Below are 12,491 nucleotides of genomic sequence, written 5' to 3' on the forward strand. Positions count from 1 at the left end.
GGAATATGTCAGAATTCCTCCCATGAAACTCACGAGTGGATATTTTTGCCAAGTTTTAATTTGTGTATTGTTATTCGACAAAATAAGGTGAACTAAAAAACTGCTCCCTTTTGTTATGAGATTGTGTTACTTGAGCCAGTCCTGCATTTCTAGCCATGTTGAGACTTTGAAGGCTAGAGCTCCCAATGGGAAAATGTTATTCTGATGCTCTTTCATACCTCAAGTTTGTCTCAAATGCTTCTGCAAAATTGATACATGACTCATTTACATGATACATGAAATTTTACATAAAGCAAGACACAGAGCTACAAAGTGTGGATAGCATAGCTCAAATAATTTGGTCTTGGCAAAAGAAAAAAAAGAAAAAGTCATTTGAAAAAACATCTTGATATACAATTCTCAGTTATTGCAGACTTTGATGTGTTGACACATCTGTGTGCCATTTGAGATCTTTTCTTTAGATCTAGTGATGTTTCTCAGGACCATCTAAGATAAAATGTGAAGTGTGTATCTTCTGCATTATAAAATAATGACTGTTTTCAGACAGACTTCCAAAAAAATACTTTCCCTGTCTGACATTAGTTGCCCAAACTTACATCTCACTGGGTCTAAATAAATAAATAGAAATATGTGTCAGTATTTTTTTTTTTTCCATCCTACAAATTGCTTTCTTAAATCTGTCTCTTTGTTTAGCTGGGAAAAGAGACAAAAATCTCTCTCCTTCTCTCACTCTCTCTCAAAAAAAAAAAAGAAAAGAAAAGAAAAAATAAATAAATAAATGCTGTTAGTTCAGTTTATTTAAGCTTAAGCTAAACCAGTTCAATATTGGAACATTTTGTCACGTAATTTCATAATGTTTAATCCACTTAAGTTTGTAAAGTGGAAGTTAACCCTTTTTTGCTGGGACTGCATGAATAATTTTTGTTGGCATTACCTTCAATTGGACATAAAATTTCTATTTCCCAGCATTCTTTGTGTGTGACTGGATCAAGGGAGCACAGTAAATGTTGACATTAAGTGTGTGTGTGTGTATGTATGTGTGTGTACTTGTTTATGCTACATTGTGGTGACAAAATGTCCCCACAAGGATAGTAAAGCCTGAAAATTGTGGGGACCGGCCATGAGGAAAAAAAATAAAATAAAAATAATATATATATATATATATATATATAGTAAATTATGCTTGTCTGAAAGTGTAATAATGCAAACAGGTTTTCTGTAAGGGGTAGGTTTAGGATTAGGGTTGGGTAATGGATAAAAAATATTGTTTGGTCACTATAAAAAATATATAAGTCTATGTAGAAGTCTAGTGCGTGTGTGTGTGTGTGTGTGTCATAATTTACTATTTTTACTAATTTACTAAAAGTCACTATTATTAACTTTTTTTCTCAGTACATCAAATATTTAACAAATTTAAAATCAATCAATCAATCAATCAATCAATCTCATGGCCAAGTAGAACCAACTGAGATAATAAAATATTCTCTTTTGTGAATATTTATTCCAACCCTGTGGGAAATGTGTTCCGTAATTTTATTAAGTTAGACAAATCAACTATTTTTAGTGCATTGCATATTTCTCACACCAAAAAAATTGCACACTTAACCTACAGAAATTTAAGCAAACATCTCAATTTGCACTCAATTTAATCGTATTATCTAGTAGAACCAATTGAGATAATAAAATAATCTCTTTTGTGAAGTTTATTTTCAAACTGATGAGAAATGTGTATCACAATTTTATTAAGTTAAACCAACTGACTATTTTTTAGTGCATCAGATATTTCACACATCAAATAAATTGCACACTTAACCTTCAGGAATTTAAGCTAAAGAATAATAAAAAAGAATAATAAAGGAATCTCTTTAGTGAATTTCCTTCTAACCTACTGGCTATCCTACCTCTTCACAGAATATACATTTAAATCAATATAGCTTAATGTCATCAATGCTCAGTGAAGCCGAAGGAAACGGACTGCCGCTGTATTATTGCAGAAACGGGTGATCCATACTCTAACGCGTGTTTCTGAGGGCACCTGGCATGTCGGCAGACGGATAAGGCAGCTCGCATCAAACAGGAGGGAGTATGTGAAGGGGGAGGACTTGAATGCCACACTATTTGAAAAGCAAAGGGGGGAAATGGGCTCCGTTTTATTTTGCTCCAGGCAATGCACAAAAGAGGCGAGCGCTGCAACGTGGCAGGTTTTTAAATTGGGATCAAAAGGTTTGAGCTAATTAACAAACCAAATAAGAGTCTCCCAAGCTTGCTTTCTCCTTTCACTGCTTCTCAAAGGCCGAGTCACAGCAGATATTTAGTCGGCACGTGAGCGCTTGTCTGGTCGCTCGCATGACCGAGAAACGGTGCAACGGCATCTCGTCGTGTCTTCGCCTTTGTATATTTCGCCTGCCGCTGTGACCTGCGTTCACACAGGGAAACATGACCGGGTTTTCTCCGTTTGGACGGTTTAATTCTGTTTGACTTTCCCAGCAGGGGCCGGCTGACGGGAGTGAGTGGGAATCGGATGCGTTAGACAGGGGCTCGTAATAAAGACAAATGGGTGGACATGAAATTTGATTCTGTCTGCTGGTGTAGCACCTCCCACAACAAAAACAGAGTAACGGACAGAAAGAGTGAGATTGAAAGAGCGAGACAGAGAAAACAACTACATTGACAAGCTATGTATTTTTCCGAGAGCTGTCATATTCGGAAGGTCACACACATCCAGGGACAACAGCCCACCATTTATGTTGATGAGATCATAGACTACCGGCGTATTATTTGATTCTAGCCCACCCTTTCCTCTCCAAGGAGATGTACGCTTGCATCGGTGTAAGATTAGTCAGCTTATTATTTATTATAAAGAACATATGTTCCCGAAAGACCTAGTGCTGTGGAGCGCACACTTTGTAGTGTGATATGAAAACACCATCTGTTCTGAGAACAGTAGAGGGCTCCTGGTGAAAGGGAAGACCTCATGTGTCAGTGAATTAGTTCACTGTTGTGCCATCATTGTAATGTTATCTCTATTTCCTGCTGACCATCTTGTTAGGCGACTATGGAAAGAACAAAGCAAGTTTGCATGTGGAACTTAAAGCCGGCATTTGATTGGCCAAGTGACGTTCCAAGAGTAGACCGGCATGGGGACGCTTTACTCTTTGTATCACTCCGCTAGTCTGAATTCATGTGGAGTGGGAAATAGATCTGCCTGGAGAGAGGTGCGGGATTTTTTAAAGTTTCTGTTGTCTTTTGCTCTGTGATTCCACACTAGTGAAGAAAACAGAAAAGCTGGAGCAGAATGTTTCAAATAAACACTTTGAGGAAGAAGCGGAGCTGTCCCAGACCACGTCTGAGTATGTGGCTTGGTGACCAGTGTTGGGGAAAGTCACTTTTAAAAGTAATGCATCACAATATTGAGTTACTCCCTAAAGAAGTAACTAATTACGTTACTAAGTTACTTTTTATGGAAATTAATGCATTACATATACTTTTGAGTTACTTTTTTTTTTTTTTTTTTATCTAGGCTGGGCTTTCTTGTTTTGTTTTGTTGTTGTTGTTGTTGTTTTTAATATAAAAAGTTATTTTACAAATGTAAAAGCCCTTTCACATCATAAGTAAAATGAATACGCCTCAGGCTGAAGGAAATGTAAATTAATGTCTGTACAGTAGAGGGCGCAGCTCAAACAAATTGCATGAAGAATATGATGCAGGAGAAAACTGTTCAACACTATTCAGCAATAACAAAAATTAAACACATATGTGTCATTTTTGCTTAGTATGGTTATATTTGAAACATCGAAGGTCAATAGCAGACATTGGTTAATAAAATGGGATTAAATACATAAATAATATTTGTCTTATTTAACATATTTAATTATTGCAGGTTTGTATAATATTCTGAGTTTGCATTTGGCTGTTTTTATTCATTTTGAGTAATACTGAATCTGTTTTGTTTTTTTTTGTGCAGAGATGAGTTAATACATGTTCATATTTAGTCTAGATCTACAGTAACATCATGTTCACACAGCGCACACAACGCCTCTGCACTTACTCCCGATTTCTCTCAACATGGCAACACGAGAGCTGTCAGTCAAGACATGGAAAAAAAAGTAACTGGCGCTACTTATTTAAAAAAGTAACTCAGATATTTCCTTCTAAATTAAAAAGTAATGTGTTATTTTACTACTTTACTTTCAAAAAAGTAATCAGATTACGTAACTCATGTTACTTGTAATGTGTTTTCCCCAACACTGTTGGTGACACAAAAAGCTTGAAGCTTTATTCTTTGGAAGTATTTTAATTGGCCGGAAAAAGAATGTTTGCACAGTGAGTCACTCCTTGTTTATTGATCTGTTGTATAAAAAATATCACACTCACCACCATGCTGTTTTGACTATCAGTATGGCTGTTATTACCTGCGGCCCTGAACAATAGCACTCTGGCTTACAGCGATATTGCCTAATTAAAATACTGATTTACAAATGATGTGTGTAGTTTTTTTTTGTTAAATGCTTTCTCCAACTACCCCAGCTTAAAGTTGTGATGTAATGGAAATAGCAACCAATATTTTTCCATATTGTTATGGCCATTTGAATGAAATGCATTACCGAAAAGAAAAAAAGTAGGGTGGTAGTTCGATCCACTCAACACGGTCTCACTCCCAACTCGTCATATATTGACGCTTAGTCAGGACCCATTTGAAAAAACATCTTGATATACAATTCTCAGTTATTGCAGACTTTGATGTGTTGACACATCTGTGTGCCATTTGAGATCTTTTCTTTAGATCTAGTGATGTTTCTCAGGACCATCTAAGATAAATGTGAAGTGTGTATCTTCTGCATTATAAAATAATGACTGTTTTCAGACAGACTTCCAAAAAAAAAACTTACCCTGTCTGACATTAGTTGCCGAAACTTACACCTCATTGGGTCTCAATAAATAAATAAAAATATGTGTCAGTATTTATTTATTTTTTTTCATCCTACAAATTGCTTTCTTAAATCTGTCTCTTTGTTTAGCTGGGAAAAGAGACAAAAATCTATCTCTTTCTCTCAAAAAATAAAACATTCACAATAAGATCAATAGCATGCATTTAGAAAATAAATAGAATTTTTATTCCACAACTTTAATAAGCAGAGGCAACAATAAGTAAGTCATTTGTAAGCTGACAGAAACACTGACTCAACAAATGGTGTGAGTTTGGTGTGAGACTTGTCCAACCATTTGCAGATGAGGCAAATCTGTTTTTAAGAAATCTATTTGAAAATGCAAAACCTGTTGAGTCCAATTCCATTTGTCCATGCTGGTACTATAGTGCACATATTACACACTTCACCTTACCCTATTGCCAATATTTTAAATTACCTAAAACATTAATATAAAACAATAACAATTTGCCTATTTCAGCTTTAACCAAGAGCCTGTATAAACTAGCTGATAGTGAAAAGGAAAGTCATTTCAATCACAAACACACTTAAAGAGTAATAAAGACAGGAATGTGTATTAGGAAAGTAAAATGGGTCTATTTCGATTCTTAAAGCTGTGATAAAACAGTCATCCATGCTTATAAGTGCCTAAGGACCAAGCCATGTCTTTTCAAATCAAAATGCTTGATTATCAATTCTTCGGGTGTGTCAAAGTCATACCCTCTCCGAAACCTCAAGTTCTCATAATTATACTCTACCTAATGTATAGATTTTCAGATTAAGCTTCAAACTCGTGTAACAGATATTTTCTGCTGCATTAGTATGTAATCAAATCATGCCACATGATGTGTGTCACTATGCACCATTTGGTTTTCTTTTCATTTGTTTATTTTGTGTGTGTGAGTGTACATACTGCATTTATGCAAAAACCTGAACGTGTGTGTGTGTGTGTGCAGTCGGTCTTTAAGTAGATCTCAGCTTCAGAATAACAGAGTGACACTGATTTGAGAGAAGAGAGCACGGAGCATTTGATTCAGGGTTTCATGCGAACAAAACCGACATCTGCTCGCTCTCATTAACGGCACTGAAGCTAATCGGCAGGCCATAAGTGTGCTGACTCTGTAAATGAAAGCGAGTGTACAACAGCTTCAGTGAAATCACAGCTGTGTGCATGCGTACGAACCACATGCATTTCTGTATGTACGTGCGTGTGTGTGTGTGTGTGTGTGTGTGTGTGTCTTGTTTGTGTGAGACGCTGCTGTCTCCCCACATCTCCGCTACAGTAGACAACAGCGGACATCAAAGAACTTGTGCACTGTGCTCGAACCCTTCCGTGCAGTGTCTTGCACTTCACACACACACAGCACAGACGCATTAACCTCTAGTCTCTGCCAGAAGAATTCTGCCTAAGCTCGCCCATGGCAGTTTATAGATTAAATTTGCACAAAAATTAAAAATTCATTTTTCACTGTGCAACTGATGGCGCAATTCTTATTGTCAGCTTCTTTAGGAATTTATCTCCACTTCCTGAGCTCCTTTGTCATGCGGAAATTCAGTCACCCACTTGAAACATGTTTCTAACTATCATGTGCTTTTAATGTGCAGAGCATTTTAATTGCTGTAAAAGATCCAAAGTGCTGAGATACTGTTATATGAAGCATCATTATATTTGTCAAATACACTATACCATGAAGAAGGCTTTTTCTGCTGCTACATGTGATGTGGATTTGCAGCTAATTTGTGTTTTAAATGAAGAGTCTCTAGAGTATGAAGCAGCCATTTGAAGAAGAAAGAAAAAAAAAAGGCTTTTAGTCTTTTCCAAATTCAAGTGTGCCGTGGACCAAAAAAATCAGGCAACCTAAAGCTGCACTTCATGTGGTCAACAGCTAAATTAACTGACTTTTTACGTAAGATGTTTAAAAAGTCAGATGTTAGAATGTTAGAATGATTCAGTCATTATATAAAATACTAATAAAATGACTACATAAAGATTACATTATTAATAGTATTATTAGATGAAATTAGTATGATAATGTTTATTGTCATTTTATATAAGTATATGTGAAAATATCTCTTTAGAAGGAACGCAAAAAAAAAAAAAAAAGACATAAAACTGTGAGAGATTGATTAACTGTTCATAATGAAGCACTGTAACTCTTAGGTAGATAAAGTGATTGATTTTTCAATAAATCTTTCTCTGGCGCTGATTCTCTCATTTAAAGGCATTAAATTTATTCCATTAATCGTATTCTTGAACAACAACCGAGACAGCCTAAATGCACAAGCTTATCTTAAAAAAAAAAAAAAAAAAAGTCCAAAAGATACTGAATTTATGAAGCCGTGTGTGTAAATGTGTACCAAGGGTTTTTTTTAGGTTTTTTATATTTAATTTAATTTTTTAAATCACATTCAATTGGCTCTTTCTAAAGGTCAAACTGCGCAAGATAAATTCCTTAAAATTAGGATTACAAAAAACAAACCTCTTGAGAGTTTGTCATCATTTTCCAAGACACATGCACTACTCTGCAGTGACATTTGGATGTGGTCCAGAGCCATTCGTGCCAAAACTGGAGTGGATTCTGATAGGCTGCAGCTGCCCTGAACGATATTGAAAGGTTTGAGTGACAGCGGCGAATCCAAACTAGACTGAAAAGTCAAGCTGGGTATTGAAAACCCATTGAGTTTGACCTCAAAGGCTGTTTTTGGATCTGCAGGGATTGGACGACTGTCATGTGACACACAGTTTGGTAAAGCACAAAAACACGTGACCCTACTGAGGTCGTTTCAGCGCATATGTGAAAATGCACGGTCGTATATCGTCCGGCTTGCGATTCTTCCCCTGCACCGTGATGCATTATATATTGCTCAGCTACTCCAGGCCTCTCAGTACCGTATCAACCGGATCACAGTTTCTGTCATGCCAAACAATCCATGCCGAGCGCTCAATCGGTTCCAAACAACACAGATCTAAATACTTTGATTCTGCAAAATCCTACAGCTCTGCCACAACAAACGTCGTAATACTGTAATGAGCTACTGCATTGTCCTTTTCAAAGTGTTTCCCATTTTAGTTTCATAGCAGGAGGGCAAGACAGCTAATAACACACAGGCACAGCAGAAACGCTCTTCCCCTCGACATTTACAGTCTTGTGGAGTGAGTTTGATCGACCATCTGGCCTCTGAGAAGTGCATTGTAAAAACAGTGAAATCAATGGAGGCATGTCTACTGTGGATGCCCACCATTACACAAGCCGTGTTGATGGTGTAACACTTAAGCTAGCACACGGTGAGCGGACGCGCATACAGCCTCCCCCTGCAACCTGCCTGCTCTCTTTGGACACAAGCCTCTCTAATGAATTTCCGTGCTATGATGCTTGCGATGTGGCAAACAAAACCTCATGCAGGCCCGCGGGGGAACAGTAAGCCCTCTGGTGGTACCACCGAATGCCTGTACACATAGCATCATACGTGCAGACTTTAGTTATTTCGCTGCGCAAATTTTGTGCGAGAAAAAAGCACAGGCGATACTTATACAGTATATGCACTCCCACAAAGTCATGCATTTTGAAAATCACATTTACGGGGTACTTTAGAAGTATCCACTGCACACTGATCAAAAAGGACACTATATTTTAATTGCATCGTGTCTGTTAAAGAGATATTATTACATTTTTAAAAGCAGATTTTGCAGGGATCTGTCATATTTGTTTCCTTTCAAATGTGCAGTGGAAATATTAAAGCAGCTGTTGAGAAAACATTTGCGTTTACACTGCCACAAAAAACAAACAAAAAAAAAACAGATCTGAGCTGTCAAAAATCACAAATCTCAAGCACAATGTCATTGAAGTCATAGCCACAGTCATCAATCACATCCGTAGTGGGGGAGAACCAGAACATACTGTACAAAAGAATGTGCCCTAATAACAGTGTGTTATTTAAAACAATAAAAAGGCTGAAAACGGAGGTTGACATCAAAGTAAATCTTTCAGACTAAATGTAGTTGAAGGAAAATAATAATAATAATAATACATTTAGTGCCATAGTAAAATGGAATTAAATACAAATGCAACTATATCAAACAAAAGTCAAACTGTGTAAGTATAAATGGAGCAGCTAAGTATAATGCTTCAATTATGTTCTGTTTTAACGGCATAGATCTCTTTTTTGTTGGGGAACTTGAAGGCTGTGCTCGGACATGTTAATGTCTCATAATGACATTTAGAGCCATTTTTCTGCATGGCATCGAACCACTTGTCAAAAGTGATCTGCCTTCAGACAAAACTGTATTGATCTTTATTGGGCTCCTGTCTCCACGCGGCACACATATTTCAGCTTCTCAGACTGAGAAAAATCTTTCTTTGTCAGATTGCATGAGTGCACTGTTTTTGACCGACCGAGAACCTTCAGTCTGGCTACACGGTGCGTAAAGGTGAGGTTTCCAGGCAAACTTCGGCGCAACGTTTCCTAGATCACCTGTTAAGACCGTGAACTTATGTTTCAGGCGGATTTTACAAGAAACACCGCAATTCCAGCGTTCTTTCCAAAGGTCTCTCATTTCTAACGTGCTGCAATTTTAACAGTTAAAAAGGTTCTCTTAGAGGCTCCAAATGTTTGTGAGATCACGAAATCGATGCAGCACCATCTGTCCCTAAGACGCACGGCTTGCCGATGGACGCGCAACTAAATTTCCAGCGCTCAAACAGCTCCGTGCAAGACATTTATTCTCATTTTCCACAGAGTTATTAAATGCAAAATGTAAACTAACAGCAGTTGGACCCAAACGAACAGCACACGCACTTTCAACACTCACTAAAAACATTCGTTTGTTCAGTTAAAGAGTCGGTGTCCATTACGCACTCTCTTACCTATCCGTATGACATGGGGCATCCCGACAGAGCTGTGAATCCAGAAGAGAGACACTATAATCGCGCTCCAGTATTCCACATATTCCCTCCTGTTCTTCATGACTGGAAAACACTGGGATCAATCCAAGGAGCTCTCCAAAAACTGCTCATCAAATTTTAAATGGCTGGAAGTCATATGAGGATTGGACTGACTGCGACAGATTTGCTCTCATTGTAGTTGGTTTGAACACGAGCTCGCTGTATTAATTATTTTATTTATTAATTTGGGCGAGTGAGTGAGTGAGTGCGCGCGCTCGGCTGTCAGACGAAGCTCCGGATCGGTGCGCGTCTCCACCTGCGAGTGCTGAGCTGCTGAAATCAGCCTGCAGGAGTCCCTGTATCCCCTCTGTATCTCCTCCTACCGCTGATGCCGCAACAACCGGGCTGGAGTCCCGCGTCAGTGTGGATGGGGACTAACGCTTCACGTTACGCCGTCCGCGTTGCGCGGTTCGCATATTGCGCGTTATTAGACATGCAATGGCGATACAATCCGCCAGGCATATGCAGGGTCACTGTGATGTGCAGAAACAAATCTGCATATCTTGTATAGCCTATACAGCAGGGTCCAAAAGTGTCAGATCAGTGATTATTTTAATTTAAACTTCAATATAAAACATTTTAGGATTTTGAAATGTGAATTTAAGATGAAATCATTCAGATTTTGCACTGTTTCTACGACACTAATAAAGTGGAGGCATGTTTGTGATATTGTCCATGTGCACTTCTTTTTATAAAAGGTCAGATTTCTATTGAAGCTCAAAATGCTCTTTTGAACATTCTCAAATCATGATGGGTAACGTGGATCATGATGGAGTGCTGCTTTTGTCTACAGCAAATGAGTGACACACAAACAACCAAACAAACAAATAAATAAATGAAAAGCTTTTTTTCTTCAATTCAGCTTTTTTTAATTACAAAAAATGTAATAATGTAATGAACTTAAACATCTAAAATATATTGAATTAGATATTAATTAAGATTTTTAAAAGGTGGAAATCATATTAATAGTATTTTATCATAATAACACAATCAAGTGAATTTAGGGTGAATTTTAAATAATTTCAGTACTTTGGTTTCAGACATTCTTGCAGAGGTATTGGAGTAAATGTAAATAATTACTGTACTTGAGTATCTTTTCAGACACTTTGTAGTTTTACTGCGTATCAAATATATTAGCAACTTTTACTCTCTACTTCACTACATTTTTGACTGAGTATCTGTACTCTTTACTCCACTGCATTTGAAATGAGTGTTGCAGTTACACATTACATTTAGCATGGCACCTAGCTTTTCTGCAGCACATTATTTCTGCTACAAAAGATGTGATATCGCCAACTACAGGGCACTACTATATCTTTCTTGTGCGTTTTGCCCTTACTCACCCAAACTTGTGAACAAGGCTACTTTACATGAATGTGAGCTCCTTAGCAAGTAGTTGTGAATCACACGTGTTTTATATGACTGCAGCTGGCAGTGAGGCCGAAACCAGCACATCCAGTGCAAGAAGACTTTGACTTTTTAATTAATTTTTTTAATTATTATTGTTTAATTTTAATTTGTATTTATTTATTGCAATTTTGAGGTGTTCAGTTTTATTTTGGTTTTAGAAAATAAACGTGATTGCTCTCCTCAAAAATAAGCTCTTTCTTGTTTGCGTTACATGTTCTCTGTGCCTTGTCTTAGACTTTTATGTCACTTCCTGTCTCCCCTTGGTGTTTGTAGTCTGTTTGTATCTTATCTTTGTCAATGAGAGATGCGTTCAGAATCAGCACATGGTCACTGTCTAGTGGGCTTTGTTTTCAAGTGCGCATCTCATGGCATTGGCTTCGCTGTTCTTCTGCTGGCGGTTATCAAACAGCGTAGCATGCACCGAACCGAGATGTCTGTACCGTGACGGTTCGGGATGAAAACATGTACCGTGCCACCCCTAATATATATATATATATATATATATATATATATATATATATATATATCCCTAGTGTTTCTTTAGTTCTTTGTGAATTGTTGAATGCAATGGTTGTATATTTGCCTGTCATTCAGTTCTTTGTTCCCTTTGGTTTTTGGCTTATTGTTTGTTCTAGTTTTTCCATGAAATGCCTGCACATAGATCCTTGCTTCTGCCTGTTTTCTCCAGCTTTTCCACAACATTACAGTTTTTGACTGGCGTGTCTCTTTGACTAGTGCATCTTTGAGCCTATATTTAGTATAAGTAAAATACTTAAGTACTGTTAAAATCAGATACTCCAAGACTTTTACTCAAGTTGTTTTGGAATTGGTGACTTGTAACTTGTAGTGGAGTCATTTTCACTGTAAGGTATCTGTACTTTTACTCCAGTATGATTTTCTGGTACTCTTTACACCTCTGTGTTCTTGCCATTTTTATTATGTACTTTCTAAAATGCAAACACTGTGAATTTATTTATAAATAGTGTAAAGTTTATTATTATTATTGTTAAATTTCCTGTTATTAAAATAATTGTTTCTTTATTGAACATATGTGACCCTGGACCACAAAACATGTTATAAGTAGCACGGGTATATTTGTAGCAATAGCCAACAATGCATTGTATGGGTCAACATTATTATTATTATTATTTTTTTTTTTTATGCCAAAAATCTTTAGGATATTAAGTAAAGATCATGTTCCATGAAGATATTT

General features: G+C 37.1%; 1 protein-coding gene across 2 annotated transcripts in view; it reads right to left on the reverse strand.

The window, feature by feature from the left end:
• grik3 (glutamate ionotropic receptor kainate type subunit 3) overlaps positions 1-10,104 on the reverse strand; it is a 140,112-nt gene extending 130,008 nt beyond the window's left edge. The window contains exon 1 of one of the 2 annotated variants that reach the window (XM_058746118.1): positions 9,791-10,093. In XM_058746118.1, coding sequence (XP_058602101.1) covers positions 9,791-9,890 — 100 coding nt within the window. In that variant the 5' untranslated portion in view covers positions 9,891-10,093. Of the gene's footprint in view, positions 1-9,790 lie in introns of both variants that reach the window. The other variant, XM_058746121.1, reaches the window with a different exon arrangement.
• Between the last annotated feature and the right edge of the window lie 2,387 nt (positions 10,105-12,491).

The sequence above is a fragment of the Onychostoma macrolepis genome, chromosome 16 (genome assembly GCF_012432095.1).
Source record: "Onychostoma macrolepis isolate SWU-2019 chromosome 16, ASM1243209v1, whole genome shotgun sequence".
NCBI lineage: Eukaryota > Metazoa > Chordata > Actinopteri > Cypriniformes > Cyprinidae > Onychostoma > Onychostoma macrolepis.